General features: G+C 36.5%; 1 protein-coding gene across 1 annotated transcript in view; it reads right to left on the bottom strand.

Annotated features, from left to right (window-relative positions):
• Positions 1 to 21,974, bottom strand: part of LOC128236908 (tyrosine-protein phosphatase 10D-like) — a 30,171-nt gene that overhangs the window by 4,020 nt on the left and 4,177 nt on the right. The window contains exons 5-23 of the mRNA XM_052952040.1: positions 21,574 to 21,876; positions 20,970 to 21,146; positions 20,646 to 20,789; positions 20,340 to 20,485; positions 20,053 to 20,127; positions 19,687 to 19,753; positions 17,316 to 17,495; positions 16,771 to 16,911; positions 16,419 to 16,515; positions 15,790 to 15,857; positions 11,627 to 11,732; positions 11,031 to 11,132; positions 10,613 to 10,700; positions 9,035 to 9,125; positions 8,297 to 8,373; positions 8,050 to 8,184; positions 7,212 to 7,334; positions 6,367 to 6,530; positions 5,846 to 5,981 (exon numbers count right to left, since the gene is read on the bottom strand). Of these exons, the coding sequence (XP_052808000.1) occupies positions 5,846 to 5,981; positions 6,367 to 6,530; positions 7,212 to 7,334; positions 8,050 to 8,184; positions 8,297 to 8,373; positions 9,035 to 9,125; positions 10,613 to 10,700; positions 11,031 to 11,132; positions 11,627 to 11,732; positions 15,790 to 15,857; positions 16,419 to 16,515; positions 16,771 to 16,911; positions 17,316 to 17,495; positions 19,687 to 19,753; positions 20,053 to 20,127; positions 20,340 to 20,485; positions 20,646 to 20,789; positions 20,970 to 21,146; positions 21,574 to 21,876 (2,420 nt within the window). The remainder of the gene's footprint in view (positions 1 to 5,845; positions 5,982 to 6,366; positions 6,531 to 7,211; positions 7,335 to 8,049; positions 8,185 to 8,296; positions 8,374 to 9,034; positions 9,126 to 10,612; positions 10,701 to 11,030; positions 11,133 to 11,626; positions 11,733 to 15,789; positions 15,858 to 16,418; positions 16,516 to 16,770; positions 16,912 to 17,315; positions 17,496 to 19,686; positions 19,754 to 20,052; positions 20,128 to 20,339; positions 20,486 to 20,645; positions 20,790 to 20,969; positions 21,147 to 21,573; positions 21,877 to 21,974) is intronic.

Below are 21,974 nucleotides of genomic sequence, written 5' to 3' on the forward strand. Positions count from 1 at the left end.
CCACAACGAAAGGTTTAGAAAAAAACAAGCACACTCGTTCACTCACCTCAATTATGACCAAGTTGCCTCAGATGTTCCACCACGAAAGGTTTAGACAAAACAAGCACATTCGTTCACTCACCTCAAATATGACCAAGTTGCCTCAGATGTTCCACCACGAAAGGTTTAGACAAAACAAGCACATTCGTTCACTCACCTCAATTATGACCAAGTTGCCTCAGATGTTCCACCACGAAAGGTTTAGACAAAACAAGCACACTCGTTCTCTCACCTCAATTATGACCAAGTTGCCTCAGATGTTCCACCACGAAAGGTTTAGACAAAACAAGCACACTCGTTCTCTCACCTCAATTATGACCAAGTTGCCTCAGATGTTCCACCACGAAAGGTTTAGACAAAACAAGCACATTCGTTCACTCACCTCAATTATGACCAAGTTGCCTCAGATGTTCCACCACGAAAGGTTTAGACAAAACAAGCACATTCGTTCACTCACCTCAATTATGACCAAGATGCCTCAGATGTTCCACCACGAAAGGTTTAGACAAAACAAGCACACTCGTTCACTCACCTCAATTATGACCAAGTTGCCTCAGATGTTCCACCACGAAAGGTTTAGACAAAACAAGAATATTCGTTCACTCACCTCAATTATGACCAAGATGCCTCAGATGTTCCACCACGAAAGGTTTAGACAAAACAAGCACACTCGTTCACTCACCTCAATTATGACCAAGATGCCTCAGATGTTCCACCACGAAAGGTTTAGACAAAACAAGCACATTCGTTCTCTCACCTCAATTATGACCAAGATGCCTCAGATGTTCCACCACGAAAGGTTTAGACAAAACAAGCACATTCGTTCTCTCACCTCAATTATGACCAAGTTGCCTCAGATGTTCCACCACAAAAAGTTTAGACAAAACAAGCACATTCGTTCACTCACCTCAATTATGACCAAGATGCCTCAGATGTTCCACCACGAAAGGTTTAGACAAAACAAGAATATTCGTTCACTCACCTCAATTATGACCAAGTTGCCTCAGATGTTCCACCACAAAAGGTTTAGACAAAACAAGAATATTCGTTCACTCACCTCAATTATGACCAAGATGCCTCAGATGTTCCACCACGAAAGGTTTAGACAAAACAAGCACACTCGTTCACTCACCTCAATTATGACCAAGATGCCTCAGATGTTCCACCACGAAAGGTTTAGACAAAACAAGCACACTCGTTCTCTCACCTCAATTATGACCAAGTTGCCTCAGATGTTCCACCACGAAAGGTTTAGACAAAACAAGCACACTCGTTCACTCACCTCAATTATGACCAATATGCCTCAGATGTTCCACCTCGAAAGGTTTAGACAAAACAAGCACATTCGTTCACTCACCTCAATTATGACCAAGTTGCCTCAGATGTTCCACCTCGAAAGGTTTAGACAAAACAAGCACATTCGTTCTCTCACCTCAATTATGACCAAGTTGCCTCAGATGTTCCACCACGAAAGGTTTTGACAAAACAAGCACATTCGTTCTCTCACCTCAATTATGACCAAGTTGCCTCAGATGTTCCACCACGAAAGGTTTAGACAAAACAAGCACATTCGTTCACTCACCTCAATTATGACCAAGATGCCTCAGATGTTCCACCACGAAAAGTTTAGACAAAACAAGCACATTCGTTCACTCACCTCAATTATGACCAAGATGCCTCAGATGTTCCACCTCGAAAGGTTTAGACAAAACAAGCACATTCGTTCTCTCACCTCAATTATGACCAAGTTGCCTAAGATGTTCCACCACGAAAGGTTTTGACAAAACAAGCACATTCGTTCACTCACCTCAATTATGACCAAGTTGCCTCAGATGTTCCACCACGAAAGGTTTTGACAAAACAAGCACATTCGTTCACTCACCTCAATTATGACCAAGTTGCCTCAGATGTTCCACCACGAAAGGTTTAGACAAAACAAGCACATTCGTTCACTCACCTCAATTATGACCAAGATGCCTTAGATGTTCCACCACGAAAGGTTTAGACAAAACAAGCACATTCGTTCACTCACCTCAATAATGACCAAGTTGCCTCAGATGTTCCACCACGAAAGGTTTTGACAAAACAAGCACATTCGTTCTCTCACCTCAATTATGACCAAGTTGCCTCAGATGTTCCACCACGAAAGGTTTTGACAAAACAAGCACATTCGTTCTCTCACCTCAATTATGACCAAGTTGCCTCAGATGTTCCACCACGAAAGGTTTAGACAAAACAAGCACACTCGTTCACTCACCTCAATTATGACCAAGATGCCTCAGATGTTCCACCACGAAAGGTTTAGACAAAACAAGCACATTCGTTCTCTCACCTCAATTATGACCAAGTTGCCTCAGATGTTCCACCACGAAAGGTTTAGACAAAACAAGCACATTCGTTCACTCACCTCAATTATGACCAAGTTGCCTCAGATGTTCCACCTCGAAAGATTTAGACAAAACAAGCACATTCGTTCACTCACCTCAATTATGACCAAGATGCCTCAGATGTTCCACCTCGAAAGGTTTAGACAAAACATGCACATTCGTTCTCTCACCTCAATTATGACCAAGTTGCCTCAGATGTTCCACCACGAAAGGTTTTGACAAAACAAGCACATTTGTTCACTCACCTCAATTATGACCAAGATGCCTCAGATGTTCCACCACGAAAGGTTTAGACAAAAAAAGCACATTCGTTCACTCACCTCAGTTATGACCAAGTTGCCTCAGATGTTCCACCACGAAAGGTTTAGACAAAACAAGCACATTCGTTCACTCACCTCAATTATGACCAAGATGCCTCAGATGTTCCACCACGAAAGGTTTAGACAAAACAAGAATATTCGTTCACTCACATCAATTATGACCAAGATGCCTCAGATGTTCCACCACGAAAGGTTTAGACAAAACAAGCACATTCGTTCACTCACCTCAATTATGACCAAGATGCCTCAGATGTTCCACCACGAAAGGTTTAGACAAAACAAGCACATTCGTTCACTCACCTCAATTATGACCAAGATGCCTCAGATGTTCCACCACGAAAGGTTTAGACAAAACAAGCACATTCGTTCACTCACCTCAATTATGACCAAGTTGCCTCAGATGTTCCACCACGAAAGTTTTAGACAAAACAAGCACATTCGTTCTCTCACCTCAATTATGACCAAGTTGCCTCAGATGTTCCACCACTAAAGGTTTAGACAAAACAAGCATATTCGTTCACTCACCTCAATTATGACCAAGATGCCTCAGATGTTCCACCACGAAAGGTTTAGACAAAACAAGAATATTCGTTCACTCACCTCAATTATGACCAAGTTGCCTCAGATGTTTCACCACGAAAGGTTTAGACAAAACAAGAATATTCGTTCACTCACCTCAATTATGACCAAGATGCCTCAGATGTTCCACCTCGAAAGGTTTAGACAAAACAAGCACATTCGTTCTCTCACCTCAATTATGACCAAGTTGCCTCAGATGTTTCACCACGAAAGGTTTAGACAAAACAAGCACATTCGTTCTCTCACCTCAATTATGACCAAGATGCCTCAGATGTTCCACCACGAAAGGTTTTGACAAAACAAGCACATTCGTTCTCTCACCTCAATTATGACCAAGTTGCCTCAGATGTTCCACCACGAAAGGTTTAGACAAAACAAGCACATTCGTTCTCTCACCTCAATTATGACCAAGTTGCCTCAGATGTTCCACCACGAAAGGTTTAGACAAAACAAGCACATTCGTTCACTCACCTCAATTATGACCAAGTTGCCTCAGATGTTCCACCACGAAAGGTTTAGACAAAACAAGCACATTCGTTCTCTCACCTCAATTATGACCAAGTTGCCTCAGATGTTCCACCACGAAAGGTTTTGACAAAACAAGCACATTCGTTCTCTCACTTCAATTATGACCAAGTTGCCTCAGATGTTCCACCACGAAAGGTTTAGACAAAACAAGCACATTCGTTCACTCCCCTCAATTATGACCAAGATGCCTCAGATGTTCCACCACGAAAGGTTTAGACAAAACAAGCACATTCGTTCACTCACCTCAATTATGACCAAGATGCCTCAGATGTTCCACCACGAAAGGTTTAGACAAAACAAGCACATTCGTTCACTCACCTCAATTATGACCAAGATGCCTCAGATGTTCCACCTCGAAAGGTTTAGACAAAACAAGCACACTCGTTCACTCACCTCAATTATGACCAAGATGCCTCAGATGTTCTACCACGAAAGGTTTAGACAACACAAGAATATTCGTTCACTCACCTCAATTATGACCAAGATGCTTCAGATGTTCCACCTCGAAAGGTTTAGACAAGACAAGCACATTCGTTCTCTCACCTCAATTATGACCAAGTTGCCTTAGATGTTCCACCTCGAAAGGTTTAGACAAAACAAGCACATTCGTTCACTCACCTCAATTATGACCAAGTTGCCTCAGATGTTCCACCATGAAAGGTTTAGACAAAACAAGAATATTCGTTCACTCACCTCAATTATGACCAAGATGCCTCAGATGTTCCACCTCGAAAGGTTTAGACAAAACAAGCACGTTCGTTCACTCACCTCAATTATGACCAAGATGCCTCAGATGTTCCACCTCGAAAGGTTTAGACAAAACAAGCACACTCGTTCACTCACCTCAATTATGACCAAGATGCCTCAGATGTTCTACCACGAAAGGTTTAGACAAAACAAGCACATTCGTTCACTCACCTCAATTATGACCAAGATGCCTCAGATGTTCCACCTGGAAAGGTTTAGACAAAACAAGCACATTCGTTCTCTCACCTCAATTATGACCAAGTTGCCTCAGATGTTCCACCACGAAAGGTTTAGACAAAACAAGCACATTCGTTCACTCACCTCAATTATGACCAAGATGCCTCAGATGTTCCACCACGAAAGGTTTAGACAAAACAAGAATATTCGTTCACTCACCTCAATTATGACCAAGTTGCCTCAGATGTTCCACCTCGAAAGGTTTAGACAAAACAAGCACATTCGTTCTCTCACCTCAATTATGACCAAGTTGCCTCAGATGTTCCACCACGAAAGGTTTAGACAAAACAAGCACAGTCGTTCTCTCACCTCAATTATGACCAAGTTGCCTTAGATGTTCCACCTCGAAAGGTTTAGACAAAACAAGCACATTCGTTCACTCACCTCAATTATGACCAAGTTGCCTCAGATGTTCCACCTCGAAAGGTTTAGACAAAACAAGCACATTCGTTCACTCCCCTCAATTATGACCAAGATGCCTCAGATGTTCCACCACGAAAAGTTTAGACAAAACAAGCACATTCGTTCTCTCACCTCAATTATGACCAAGTTGCCTCAGATGTTCCACCACGAAAGGTTTAGACAAAACAAGCACACTCGTTCACTCCCCTCAATTATGACCAAGTTGCCTCAGATGTTCCACCACAAAAAGTTTAGACAAAACAAGCACACTCGTTCACTCCCCTCAATTATGACCAAGTTGCCTCAGATGTTCCACCACAAAAAGTTTAGACAAAACAAGCACATTCGTTCTGTTCCACCACGAAAGGTTTAGACAAAACAAGCACATTCGTTCACTCACCTCAGTTTGGACCATGTTAACTCAAAAGTTCCACCACGGAGAGTATATACAGAACAAGCACATAACTTACACGACTCAGTTTGGACCACGTTACCCCAGTTGCTTCACCAAGAGAGGTATGGCCCAAAACAAGCCTATGCATTAGCCCACATCAAACCATGTTGCATTGGTCTAAGCGAATAGACATACTAATCACGTAAACCCACCTTAGTTTGGACCATGTTGCAACGATGGTTCTTCATATCAAGCACGAGTTTGTATACGTCTATGTCGTCATGGTGACGTATGTGCTGCAGTAGGTGGTCCACAACGATAAACGTCCCCGTCCGACCTACACCAGCGCTACATTTAAGAGTTATAGATCGGAATAATATGACTCTAAATAAAAATGTGAATGTTGAATTTTAGAATATATATTTCAACTTTACACTTGTATTTTACCAATGAAAAACTGTTTTCGAAGGTGACAATGGTTAAATAATGATGATGTACCAAAAACATGATCGCCATAAGCAATATCATTATTTAAAAAAAAACTGCAATATTTGGAACAAAAAACAACAAAACAAAATAAGCTATACACTGAATCATGTTTTGGGGAAGTCATGCATAATGTCGGAACTGAGGGTTGAAGAACGTAATGATCTTTGAGAAAGATCGTGCAGGTAAATGCACCTCAGAAGCATAAACAGGAAATTGACACTTTTAATATACAATCCCAGCCCACCTGCAGTGCACAACCATTGGCCCCCTGTGCCTTGTGCCACGTTGACGCTTATTGTGATCTTTCACCGCCTCCACAAACTCCAGGAGCATTTCCGGAAACTCAGGGCAGCCCATATCTGGCCACTTCAGATAAGCAAACTGACAGACAGAACGCCGTTCCCCGTTCTGAAAGAAGAGCAAACGCGTTGTTGACAAGCGGGAAAACAAAGCAACCGTATATGCACTGCAATTATAATTTAAATGTTCATATTTCAATAACGAATGATACAATTGTAGGCTGCTCAACCGAAGGCATTCGTGCTTTCTGGCAAAAACTTGTATCGATGCATTTTTCAACTAAACCAGGTTATACAGCATCCCAATAAAACCAATTAAGATGGTGTTGGTTAGGAAAAATGGGAGAACTATACGCGATTAAACACTTTCTTTAATTTCAAGTTTAAATTAATTCCGTGTAATAACAAAATGCCCCTAGAGTGCCGCTACGGACCCGAAGTCAGGCCATTAAAGGTCATAGAAGCGCATTAACTTCCTTCTTTTACTTATCGGTCAATTGTACAGTTTTTGTTTTAGTAGCTTGTAGTACTTTATATAGTACGTTTATATCAAATTTACTTGTTTAATGACATCATCTGAATATCTAATGAATTTAAAATATCTTTATTCAGGTCAAGTCAAGACAAATTTAGCAACATGCAAACGTCCATCCAAATATTTTTTTTTTTTTTTAACGTTCACAGAAGTCGTTAATCATAATTATTGTGAGGCTCCTATAAAAATCAAGTTCGAAAACAAACGTATCACAGCTGAAACATAGTTCTTCAAATGGTGAATCCAAGAACTCACTAATTTGATTTCGAAGATTCTGAGCATGTAGTCGGAGAGGTTGGACTCTGACACCACTGAGACAAGCAGGTCCCCGTAATACACCGGCTTGTTCACATCCGGCCAGTACTTGCCACACTTGATCTGCAATAACACGAATATTTAGATCTATTTTACTAATGCAAACATTAAAACGTCAAGGCACCACGCTCATACATATAACAAAAAAGTGCTTAGAATGGTAGTTTTGATTATGCTTTAAAAGCAGCAAAGGGCAGATGATTTTATAAACAGAAAAAAATAATGAGTTAGTGATACTCTTCTTTTGCATTGTAAATGTGATAACATAATGAGTGCTTGTGTGAGTGGAAAGAGAATTGCCAAATAAGGCGCCAAAATTTAAACAATACTAATATTTCTGTTGTTTTTTTCATTTTTTAAAGATTGGATGACTTAATGATTATTGCTTAATGATCAACGAGAAAGAAAGAATTGATTTAAATAAATAAATATAGTATGTTTTTAAAGAAAACTGAGGTAGCTACCTTTTAATTCTTCCATGTGTTTGAAGTGGTGTAACGTTATCTTATTGTGAAATTTAATTTATCACATAAGCCAATGGGCAGAAAATATTTTTGTTTACCGAAATATGTTTAAGCATTGTTGAATGAAACATGTATACAAAATAATTCCTGTGATTGTACTGAATTTATGTAAAATTAACCACTGAATAGCAGTTTTCTGTCCTTTATTCAAATTAATGTGTTGTGATTATTTTTAGCCTCTGTCGGTATACGTTATTTTCGATTTAAATGAGCACATTGACACATCATATGGCAACTTTGTGTAAATTTGTTACTCTTCCGTTTTCCACAAGCTTCGTCAGCATAACAATCGTGTCCACATTTTGCTCCCACACCATTTGCCAGAAATCGTCGAAGGTCGCCTGCATCGGACCCTGGGTGGCAATATACTCGCGTGGGGATGTGTAGCCCTATGATTAATTACAGTCATATGAAAATTCTTTCGAGTATAAGTTTAACCTCACTTCATAAACATACCAATATATAATGTAATTAATCCATATGAAATCAGGCGTCACGTACCGGAATGTAATTGGCATTTATATAGTCAGATCCCCCAACATTGTCTGACGCTCGAAGTTTTACTCGCGAGTGGTCGTCTAAAAGTAAAACAATAGAACACTCAGGCCCCTATTTCTAATGAAGTCTTAAGCATTTTAAGGCCAGTAGTTTTTTTAATGTAGACAAATTACATACTTAAACTTGATTTAAAAAAAATAAAATTTATCGATATTATCATACAGATAATTTTCTTTAAATGCCTCAGAACCCTTCAATATAATAATATTACACAAATTATACAAAACCAAAAATGGTTTCATTAGGATGATAAGTTATATGTAACGAAATAGAATTCAAGAAACTTGGGCTTAGGACAAGCACAGTAGTCTTAAGGCCCTCTTTACAGACTCAAGTTTTAAGAACTAACAAATACATAACAAGAGACATGTCGCTACTACACAGTTAACATTAAAAACATATCAAAATATCGTAATAAGTTAGTGTAACGGTAACTGTATGGTATGACCAGTGAAAACGTAGAAAAAGTAGGACCTCTTTTGGGGTTCGGGCTTATTTGCAGTCTCCCAAACCCACATTTGCCCCGACATTAATCAATTAAAGCAAATCTAAAATAATACATAAGTTATAGCCGCGTGATTTAAAAATAGTATTATACAATCATATTAATCATGACTTACATATCTAAATCAATAGTTAAGGAAAACCTAAAACTAAAACTTCAGAGAGTGACATACTTACATGGAATACTGTTTGTGTATCGATTTTTCGCTCGGCAGTTCCGAGATTTAGCAACTGTACAAGGGTGTTTAGGGCTCGGTTCCTTAATATTCTAGTTACATATGAAACAAAGGTGTTGTTATATTCATTTATAAACTAAAATTGGAGGATAAAAACAATATGCATAACAATAAGTGTCCTGGTAATCCTAAGAATTGGCACCTTGTGCTTTATATGTTTGGAAAAAGTAACTATACGCAAACCAGACGCTTGTAGTAGATATTTATGTTCTAACGATAATCTAAACAAGCAAATTCGTTGAATTGATAGCCTCCGCCTGATCAGGCAAAGACGATAATATCAAACTTAAGTGTTGGTGAAAAATTCCAACATACACATGAACAAAGCCTGATCAAACAATGCGATTATTTGGTTCTTCAAAGATAACATCAAAGGGAACATTCTGACCATTGTTTGAACAAAGCCTTACAAATCAATGGCAATATTGTTTTCTGAACATGAGTTTTCAAAGATTTGACCTTCTGTCCTAGTTTTTGACCTCATCTGACCAAGTTTCAAATTAGTCAATGATTTCATGAAGTAAATTAATTTGATCACGTTTCATAAATATTGAATCAGATATATTTCCTTTGGTATACAGGCATGCTTTTTCTACTATTCTACCCCATGTGGCCCACCTACATATAATGGGACTTCATAAATGATAAACTACTGTCCAAGTTTGAACATTATCCGACAAATCATTGCCATGATATGGTTCAAGACAAAATACATGTGCCTAATATTAATTTGATCTTGTGACCTAGTTATAAACCAATGTGATCCTGTTTAAAACTCAGTGAGATTCAGTCCCAGTTTAAAAAAAATATCTTTCAAATCATAACCATGAAATTGTCTCAGACAAAACCACATAGTTTTTAATGATAACACATGACTCAGTTTTAATTGTCTAAGAGTATATCTAGGGAAACAATCTGATTAAGGCTGAAGACGAGTGGAGTAAAAATAATGCCCTTAGTGTGTTGGAAAAGTTAAAATATTATCTAACCGATCCCTTCCATGATACGATTTCGATTACATAGGCGCAGACACAAGCTATTAAGTTTGACCAAGTGACCTAATTTATTTTATCGCAAGCCTTAAATTGAACCAAAACCAATGCCTGTAGTGTCGTCTAACGATGTTTTAAGATTTGACATACATTTTGACCCAATGTGACCCACTTTTACAAGAATTCGAGAGTGCATAATTGGTAACGATCTGATCAATTTTGAACATTACCCGACCAGGTCCTACTAAGTATTGTTTCGGACAGAAAACTATGAGGGCCGATAGAATTTCAGACCAGCAACGCCAAACAATATCCCTTTCCTTAAACTATCGGCTCGGCAGTGGATAATTAATATCGATTAATAAGACTATTTGGAACAGTACTTCTATTAAATGGTTGATTCAAGGCAAACTCATAGAAAGTCTAATGTTTGTAATCTAGAGTCTCGTATGAATATTATATTCGAATTTGCAGTGTGCAACATGGTAAATGTTTGTTATTCAAATAGAGGATGGTGTAAAATCAACCTTGTAAGCATCAGCAAAGAGAAGATCACTGTACTTGTGCATTTCTTCAACAAAGGCTCGAAACTCAGTCAGTTTTACCGGACCTTGTCTGAAACGAGAGACTCATTGACAGTCTACTCAATTATAAGTATCAACACAGCCATTTCGGTCTTAAGTCGATACTTTGCTCGACATAAAATACTGTTGTAGTTCAATAAATAAACAGTGCATTAGTGAAACAACTGTATAAATCAAAGTTACCGACTCTAGTCCAAAACATTCTATTGTGTGACTTAAATTCATTCATTTTAAATGTTGAACGAGTTTGATCAAAATGAATATCTGATCAAGAATTTTTTCGGGTAAACTAGTAGTTACAATACAAATTCTAAAACGAATGTCTACATTAAGAAGCAAAATAATCGCAAAGATACATTACAAGTAAACAGCTTCAGTTTGTTCCTTCGTGTGCATTGTCCTCATTCCAACGAATCGGTCACTGGAAGTATGTGTTATGTTCTCTGTTTCCTTTTTGAAACAGCTGTAAAGTGACATATCTTCTGATGGATATCATATCATTAAACACACACAAAATATTCATAGAGTTTGTCGTATGCAAAAGTTACTAAAAACTACAGACACAAGCACAATAGCAAAACTTTTAAACATAAACCCGATTTAATGGCACTTGGTAAACGCCAAAACATAGAACACAAACACAAAAAATCACAAACAAGAATATGAAAACACAGCACAAAACTCCACAAACAGCACTGTGCATAAATATATGTATAAATATACTATATATAAAAAACTAGGTATGTTTATCAAGGATTGTTAGGTATCGCCTTGGAACGGCAGTAAAATGTAAATCAAAAGCCAGACATTCATTAACAGTGTGCCGTTTCTTCAAACTGAATGGTTAAGATTGGTGTTGTAGTGTTGCAACTTGTCTAAATAATTTATATGGGAGGTAAATGTTGCTGCTTTTAAAATGTTCAGTATACATGCATTACACATTTAGGAATAACTTACGCTGCGTTTCTCTTTCTCACAAAGAATATCACCAATACAATCACCAGCTCAATAACCGCTGACACCGCTCCGCCCACAAGTGCCCCCGTCATATTAGTCGATTCACCTAGAGATTGCACAGTCGTTGTGATATTTGTGAAGACAAAATAAGTATACCAACATTCATACAGATTAATGCCAAAATGGCATCGCATTGAGTTTTAATGGTGTTATTCTTCAATTTTATCAATTAAAATAATGAAAAATGCACTAGTATGGATTTACTGTTGTAAAAATGCCTGAATTTAATAAAACTAAAGAAAACATAATTGAACATCTAATACTAGCACATTATATTTTTAACTTCAGAAACTGTTCTTTGAATGAAATAATAGGTCACTATTTTAAATAGTTGAATTACTTTAAATATATGCTGAATGAAATATAAAATAGGCCGTTTCACTTAAAAAATAACTACATTATTATGCCTTGCTTTTGACGAAATGAAATTGATATAAAAGACGTATGTTTATATGTTTAAAATAGAGGAAACATGCATAGAACGTTCTTCACAGTCATAAACCTTTGAAAGTAAGGAAAGTATTGACACCATAGATCCAAACATAGTTATAATATGTCTTTGTTCTTACAACACATCACTGGTTACGCATACTTGATGTGATCCTAGGGTCTATTTAAGTTGAGAAGTACATGCATATGTTTATACCGTTACAAAATAAGATCGCTATGCATTGTATATTGTGTTCCCTTCATACTATAATCATATATGATCAGATACATTTGTTTTTAAACGTCGAAAACATATCTATAGTTTTGAGCAATACTATGTTATTCCAAATTTATATAAAAAACTACAGACACAAGCCCAGTAGCCAAGGTTTAAACATGAACCCCGTTTAATGGCACATGGTAAACGCCAAGCCATAGAACAAAAAAACAAACAATCACTAACAAGAAACATAGAACAACAGCACAAAACTACACTTAAAAGTAAATTTACTTGGGATTTAAACCAGTTTTTGTGCACTCTCATGCAGAAACGAAGCTTGCCGTCATTCATTCTACTGTTAAATGATTAAGATTTTCCTTAATTCATATATGAATAAAGCATTCATTTGCATAGCGATTGTTAATTCATTCAGTTTAGACATATCGTCGGGTATAAAAAGTTCCCGTTATTTTACATTTACTGGCTGTAAGACAAGTGACACAAACAAATCCAATTATTTTCGGTAAATTGCCTCTACCAATGAGGAAATAAACTAGTTTCCAAGTTGGTTTTTCCATAGTTATTTAAGTAAAGGTCAATCCCAGAACGAGGCTGCTCATCCTACGGAAAGACCCGCCATCGGCGCATAACGCCAATTTACCAGAAATCCATCTTAGTTTACGTTGATTACAATACATGAATGCAGAGGAACCTAAATTAAAAGTGTTTTTTTTTCATTGTTCATAAAGTATTACTTTTTGTCTTTCTGAAATAAGGATTTTCAAAGGTGAAATCCAGTGTCCGCCGCGCGTAGTGGTTACGACAAAGTAGAGCTAAAATATCCCGGCTATTACTGTAGCCAATATTTTAACAGTTTACTTCAACTTTTAATAGATGTATTTTGGTAATCGAATATTAGAATATTCTTCGAAAGATTTACCGATTAAAGCGAATATCAATTTTGTCATTCGTTTGCATCCCTAGTTTAAATGGTTGTCGATTATTTTGATGCAGACATGCTTTAACAAAATGGAAAATTATCAACGACTATCTCTTGCAAAACATGTGACAGAGCCAACTTCCGAAATTTGGAATAATGGAGAATGCCAACGTTATACGGCGTGTTGACAAGAGTAAAATGGCAAACCCAATTGATTATGAAATCAATGTCGAACATTATAACGGACCAAAGAAGGCTGACATGCCAGTTGAAGTATCATTAAAGAAAATAATGCCCTTGAAGGTAGTAGCAGGAATGGCAAGATAAATAAGACGAGTAAAGCATACAAGGAGTCAAAACAAAGCATTATGCTTGCAAGAATCACCATCTGATCTAGGCACAATAAAAGCAGCTTTAAAACAAGCCCCGCTTATTGCCACCAGGTGCGGTCAAGAGTACACAATATTTACGGAAGATTTACAACTGTACAAAGTAGTTGTATGGTCAAACCCAGATCAGGACACCGATGCTTTTTCTACGTTTGGGGGATGCATACGCTTATGAGTTGTGTATGAAGCGTGGAAACTCTTATGGAAGAGAGTAGAAATGTTGAAATCTGCATTCGGTTGGGTTTTGAAGATATTATCGGGAAAGATATTCCCACAAAATATACGAGCCATACGTATGATTTCAGAAAAACTTCTGGGTGAATTATTCTAAGTTGAAATATAGACAACAATAAGATTATTGCAGTGATGTCATCTGAAATTGGAACATGCAAATTATGGATAAACTGCGTTATAATAACTTATTAAGACGGTGCGAATCATTATACTTTAACATATAAGAGAACATGACTGGGGTCTGCAAGTAAAAATAAAGTCCATGATTCCCTATTTCTTTGTGTGCATAACGCTTGATATTGCCTCTTCGATTTACGATATATGGAGTCGATGCCTGGTTCATGAATGGAAAACTAGCCCCTGATAATGTTCTTAGAATGATAAAGTGTTACTTTGAGTCACAGTCCATGCAAACTCGATGACGTAATCTTTTTTTCATATAAGTAAAATCAAATCCGTGTAAAGGAGGGATGTAGTGGCCAATTAGAGCCCAGTATTGATAAACCCGCCTCTGTGTATGATAAGCCCGCCTCTTGCTAACAGTTGCATGTATGTTGATAGTTCAGTTTCTGATTTGATTCAAGATCGTGTGCGTATGAGTATGAATGTAATAAAGCTATATTAAACCATCCCGTTTCAGGTAGGCTATATACATTACACTGACAACACTGCGCGGATGTCATGTACAATGTTTTGCAACTGTCAAGTAAAACTGTTGAAAAATATAAGCTCTAATTACGCTTAATCAGTATAAACAAACATATATACATACCATATAATATACTGTTAATTTAAATAAAGAAAATGCCATAGTTTTTTATACATTCGTAAACAGTTGTGCACGTTTTACTTACCGTGTTTATTTCAGTTTGTTATTGCGGCCATTTTGAACGCTATTTTAGTAAATCTGTGACTATGTATTATTATTTAAAATAGATTTAGCACACATGTATTGCAACAAGAGCTGTCACAGAGACAGCGCGCTAGACTATTCCGCCGCTTTTCGGTGTATGAATTGAAAAGTTTTGGCGAAACATGCATGGATCACTGTTAGATTAGATTACAATACAATACGTGATGTGCTGATATATTTACATAAATTGAATGGAAAATATTAGAGGTGGTACGCAAACTTAAACGTAAATTCTAAGTCGAAAAAGGATAATTCTTTTGTCAAAATTCTTGATAGTAACCTCCTCCTGAGTATAGGTTTGGGGCATGATGGTGAACAAGCGTGCAAAGTTCCAAAGCCAGATGTCAATGGACTTTCAAAATATCTGAGGTGGTTTGCAAACTTTAACGTAAATTCTGAGTAGAAAAAGGGGCATAATTTTGTCAAAATGCTAGATAGAGTTACCTCCTCCTGTGTGCAGGATGGGGGCATGTTGGTGAACAAGCGTGCAAAGTTTCAAAGCCAGATGTCAATGGACTTTCAAAATATTTGAGGTGGAACGCACACTTAAACGTAAATTCCAAGTCGAAAAAGGGGTATAATTTTGTCAAAATGCTTGATAGAGTTACCTCCTCCTGTGTATAGGTTGGGGGCATGATGATGAACAAGTGTGCAAAGTTTCAAAGCCATAGGTCAATGGACTTTGAAGATATTTGAGGTGGTACGCAAACTTTAACATAAGTGGTTATGCCGACGCCGACGCCGACGCTCGGGTGAGTAGGATAGCTCTCCTTATTCTTCGAATAGTCGAGCTATAAATTAAATCAAACCTAGAATCTGGTATTTGCAACAAAACATAACGAATTAGTCAGTTTTATTTGTTTTAGCGGCCATATTGCACGCCATGATGACCTTAATATGGTGTAAAATATCATAGAATTCATCGTTTTATATTCAGAGGCCATATCGAGACGAAAGTCTCCGTAATATTCAAATTACCTGTTTCTAGCGGTTTTGAGTAAAAGGATTCACTGCAGCCGTAGTCCGTACAAACAAAGGATTTTACTCTGAAAGGAGCACAATCGCACTTGTGAATAATGACGCATATCGCGACCGGCGACAAATATACTTCTAGAAATATACCTGCCTAGGGCTAATCATTGATGAATTATAATAAACAACCAACGACCCCCCCCTTAATCATGATGTCACCTTCTTCTTGGCGTACTTAAGAATGGATAGTTCAGCAACTCATTTGCTATGAAATGGATAGTTTTTTGCGCTCTTGGTACAAAATCCGGCTCAAAAGTACAAAATCCGGCTCAAAACGGTATCCGCAAAAGATCTATTTATAAATCTTCCGTATTTACCCGATTATGATATTGCAAAAAATATACTGTTATTGTTACTCCAGTCATCGATTAAAGTTTTAGTATTCGTGGAAACAACGGAATCCCGGAATAAGGCATAATGCGATGATGAAAATTTCAGGTATTTAATTTAAAACAGTTTATTTTCTATGATCTTATAATAAACGATATAATTAGTTTAAACTCGCATACGCCAAGGCGGAAATCTGAACGTATTAACATCTTATAATGGCATTTGAATATAAAGAAGCTTTATACTTGAAAATGGGTCCGACTGGTAAAGGTCCATTGCAATATTCCTTTGTAGTAAAAGAACCATTGCATACGTCATTTCCAATGACAAATATGTTCGAATCTTCTGTTGCACAACGGTTACGCCGATTCCATGGAAAAAGAAGTAAAAGTATGTTTGAGCATAGAGATTCATAACATTATCCATTTAATGAATCGCTGAAAAGTTTAAATTCCTCATATGTTTCATTACATGGTCTCAAAAGTGTACTTATCAATATATCGAGGGGTAAACGCGAACAGGTTCAATCTTCGTCTTTTTTAATGTCACTTAGATCCATTTGCATTCACCTCTCGATATGATTGTATGTTTAGCTACCGTTTGTGCAAGATGGCTTCCAATTCGGCTTTGTGACAATATATGGCGGAATACTGTTTAAGCCGTATACTTGAAACCAGTTCTTGTATTCGTCATCGATCTTCTTTTGAAAGTCGTCTCTTGAACCAGCAAACGCTGTATCTAAAATGCAAAACAATGGAATTTGAATGAGTAAAGCATAGCATACATGTAATGAACGATATGCTATAAAACATACTTATAAAGCATGGGCTTGACTTAATTAGTGTATGTGATTGGTTAACTTTAAGAACACTTTATAGCCAAACAACTACCAGTCTAATTAAACTGATTTGTTAAACTATTCCTGCCATTGCTTAATAAAAATGTCTGTAAGTTTTCCTTTGTGAACGGATATATTACGAATTGAGGCGTTGTTATTGATGTCAGTTCTTGAATTGTGTGCCTTTTTTAGGTTTCGCAATGGAGTTTATAACAAAATCGTTATATCAGAAATAAAACAAGTATGAAAGGCTGTTTCTACATAAAAACATATTGATGAAAACTTGATTTGATATGCCGTTAACCTGTAGCTGCCTCATCTGCTTCTGCAACTACAATGCCCCACTTGGTTGATGGTCCGTTACTGTTATTGCAGAGAAACTGTGCGAGTGGAAGAATTACTGTTATCTGCTTCTTGTTATTGTCAACAGACATCGATGCAATTTGCATCAATAGTTCCTTGCTTTCGTCAACTTTTATCGGAGCTGTAAAAGAGTAGTATGGTTTCCATGCGTACTATAAAACTCTTCTAAAATTATGATATATGGGCCCAGTTGTTCAAAACACTCGTTAAATTACTTACGCTTATCAATGCTTATAAATCATCAATGTCAACGTTAACTAACGACATTAGCGTTATCCTGTTGTTCAAATCCCTCTTGATGTAAGCGTTAGCTAATGCTGATGTAACGCTTACGTGTTGGCGTTAACATCAGCGTTAAGCTCACTTCCTGTTTGTATTTTCATAATCCTTGTGGTAAAAATACAATTAAGCGTACCCCGTTCACTTGAATGGTTAATCCACTTAAAATGTTAAACATTTGTATCTTAGTCATAGGAAATGGTGTATTTCATAATTCATTTCATCACTTTGCTGAAGTTTAGTCAAGATTAAATAAATAATGATATAAAAATTAAGGATGCGTTTTTGTAAACCAAACGTTATACGTAAAGGTATCCAGTATAAAACATGATATATATACACATGTATATCTATATATTCCAAAATTCTACAACTGCTTCTAAAAATGCGTTGTTGATTTTTCATAAATGTCAAGGCCATGTTTTAACCACAACGAAAAAATTGGGGAAAAATAATTTTAGGTTACATTACACTAAATATTCACGTTTACTGAATTACTTGACCTTAACTAGTATTAGCGGAGCGTTTTTAATACCGTTCATTTTAAAAAAAATAAAATAAATAATATTACTACTGTGATTCATATGCAATAGTTATGCTTATTTGTATTTTGAGATAAACAGTTAACCTGTTAATTGAAGTGAAACAGGTTGATCCATAAAAGGAGCGATTTATCAGTGGGGAGAAGCGTCCGACCGTTTCTAATTTACCAACTTATCTGTGTCGTAATTTCAAGCTTTCAGATGATGTAAACAGTGGAAGAAAATATTATTTAATTATATGAATTAGATTTAAAACTGTACTTGTTGTGGCTTCCTCCGCTTATGGTGAACTACCGATATGGAAATAGGAAAGTGAGTTGGTCTACCACACTTTGATTTGTGGAAGCCCAATCTGTCATCATGGAGATATTTCACCTCAGGATCATTTATGCAGGTAAATATTCTGCAATTAATTATTTGGTAACCATATTCATTTCATAGCCTGTTTACAATTACTGATTCAGTTTGGTACTGTAAATAAATGTGTAGGTAACATAGAAACAGGTACTTGAAAACACTGCGCTTATTGTATCAAATGTTTCGACAGGTGAATGATGATTCAACTTGCAGTGACCAGTCAGAGTCAGGGACAGTATAGTCGACATATCTAATCAATTCACCACCTCTGACCAAACACTTGCTCGCTCCCGAACTGATATCGCTTCTGTCTTACGTTGAAAGTCTTCGCGAGCAGCAGTACAATTGATTCAATCCCATATATATTAAAAGAGTAGCGGCATCGCATTTCTAAGTCATCACTTCATGTGGATAGAAAGAAATAATTTAATCCTCTCGTTTCTTCTGTTGTGGAGAAAAGCGCCAACTATCTCAACCATTTTTAACGTCGACTGACTATTTAACGTTGATTCTAACGTTGGTCCAGATCAACGTTAGAAGAGCCGTTAAGTTAACGCCTACTTTATCGAGGGAAGCGTAAGTGTTAAGTTTGAACAACTCATTTTTGTCATTGTTAAAGTTAACGTTCATTTTAACGTTGACAGAGTAACATTTAACGATGATAGTTAACGTTAAATCTTTAACGAGAGATTTGAACAACCGGGCCAAGATATATCAAATTGATAATTCATTTTGTTAAGGCTAGTTAATATCTTACTGTTGACCGTTGACATATTTCTATTTGAGTTGGTTCAGCATTTACACTGCTCTTACAATGAATAAACAAGCATTCATAATTATAATAACTATGTCATTTAAACCAGTGAGTTAAGACTTGAGTAATCAGTAATCAGTGAATTAAATTAGTGTTTAATTCTTTGGTTGTCTGGTTTCATTGTTTAATGAACTAAATCCATTTAAGGAAAACCTGTTTTACATATTGTAACTAATTTTTTCACTGTACTACCACATAAACATTTGTTACATTCATAAACATTGTATAAATGATACAAAAATGGTGTTGAGCACTTTATTTAAATACAAATAAGCTCGTACGAAAGGATCCCATTCATACTTATGCATACGTATCTTTACCTCCAGGGTTCACAGTAATCTCTTTATGGACAGCTGCACCGTAGCCTACACTTGTACTAGCTTGTATCTGTAATGGTTTATACTAGTTAGGGGATTTAGGGCAGTGAACATAACGAACTAACAAATAAATCACATAAACAGAGCTACAAGTAGAAATTCCTTTGCAAAAAACGTATTTGATAATCAAGGTCCGATCAAACTCAAAGTGCGTAAAAGAGACTAACGTTTGACAGAAATTTTAAACCTATTTATCAATCATTGGCTGTGAAACTAGTTGTGCAACCACACACTAATTACTTTCTTTCGCAAGATATAGCGCGAGAGCGTAGCTTTGTATTATCGGCAAATATGCTTAAACAAACTAACCGACACATTGTAGCTACCAATTACATTGTAGTATACCGTCTTGCTTGTTGTGTTTGGATCAACATGTACCTCAATCTAAAAAAACAAAGGTGGTCAAATAATATTAAATGAGGTGTGCTTTATACCACTACTAAATGTGTTTTCTAATGCGAATCCCGATTTATATTTCATCTGCCTTGACTTTGAAGGTTTTCCGCAATGTAAACAAATACATACGAAAAGTGTAAGAGAAGAAATAAATAGTTTAAAAGTTTATATACGTACATTATATGTAAGAGCTTACTTGCCTTTTCACTTTGATAGTGAATTACAAATCCTGTAAGGACGCCGTTTAATTCCCGCTCAGCAGGCATTTTCCAGTCAATATGAAAGTTCCGTTCCTTCAACACGTTCTCTTCCGGTGTAACATCGAACTGCGCCACTGGTCCAGGAACTACGTTGTTTATCAATGATTATTACATCTACGAGTTAAACGTTGCTATGAAAAGCCTTACTTATTTATCATATAGCTATTTAAACAATAACATATTGAAGTATTATCTGAATGTATATTTTTTTACAAATACACACTGTCATAAATATTAAATACTCACCGGCCTCTGCAGTTCGAAATGTTTTCTTTTCTGAGCTTTCTATTAATTCATCATGACCTTCCTCAAACGTAATTGCTTCAACGACGATGTCGTATTCCCAGTAAGCGTCAAGACCAGGCACATTGCATTCGGTTGCCAGCGTGTCTGCAACATATAAATATTCTTTTGAAATAGCATTCGTTGTTCTCAGAACAAATATATATATATTACAATACTACACACTTAAAAGTAAACATAATAGTCCTCTCTGATACTTGTTTTACATATCACTGAATGTGTTTACTAACGTTTGTTTATATAATGAATACATTGATTGCAACTTACCTGTCCAATAACCAACACTAGTTGTGCACGACTGAATTATGATGGAACCATTAACTGAATCGTTTATATGTACTTTGTACTTAGTTGGACCATTAAAATGGTCGGCCTTTTCCCATTCAATCAGAAGAGATGACGAGGTTTTATTTTTTGTGGAAACTTTGATTGGTTTCTCTGGATCTTCAAAATATAAGTGTTAATTACATTTAAATAACAAAACATTGACATCGAAATAAGAATGATGCTTGGTTAAAATAACAAATTTGAATGAAATAACCACTGTAAGAATTATGTAAGGAATGGAAGTATCATTGTACAATCTGTTGTAATGATAAAAGACATTCCAATTCAATATCAGTCAATAAACAATGACAGCTATGGGGACTATCAAATTTTGGGGTTGAAGGTGTCGAGCAATTTTTCTTTACAACGTCTTACATCAAACACGTGATTGGATGCAATTTTTTTAAATTCCTTACATTTATTAATGTCCAATCAAAAAATTAACATTTACTACGATGCGATTATACATGAAATGTCGTTTTTAAATTACAAGCCAGGACCCTTCATACCCCATTTTGGTAGTAAGGTTATGCCATTAACTTACAGTCAATTTTTGTCCGGAACGAAACATTCGACATTTCGCCATCACCTGCGCTATTCCAAGCATACACTTCAACCTTGTAGTTTCTGTATGGAAACAATGGAGATATGGACGTTGACTCGTTGGCTACATCTATTTTGTATTCTTTAGTATACGAACTTTCTTCTTGTCCTTCTGATAACAATTTTGTTATTGTAACTAAATATCCTGTAAGTATTCCGTTTGCAAAACAAGGCTTTGTCCAGGACACGCCAACACTTTTTGAAAACACATCTCGGTAATTAAGGTGTTGCACTGATCCAGGGTCTATTAAATAAATAATAATTAAAGATGTATTCATTATAAGTTAAGTAACGAAAGCTACTTTTCTTCCTGACTTCTAATACCAGGTGGACCCGAGTTCA

This window comes from Mya arenaria, chromosome 6 (genome assembly GCF_026914265.1).
Source record: "Mya arenaria isolate MELC-2E11 chromosome 6, ASM2691426v1".
Taxonomy (NCBI): Eukaryota; Metazoa; Mollusca; class Bivalvia; order Myida; family Myidae; genus Mya; species Mya arenaria.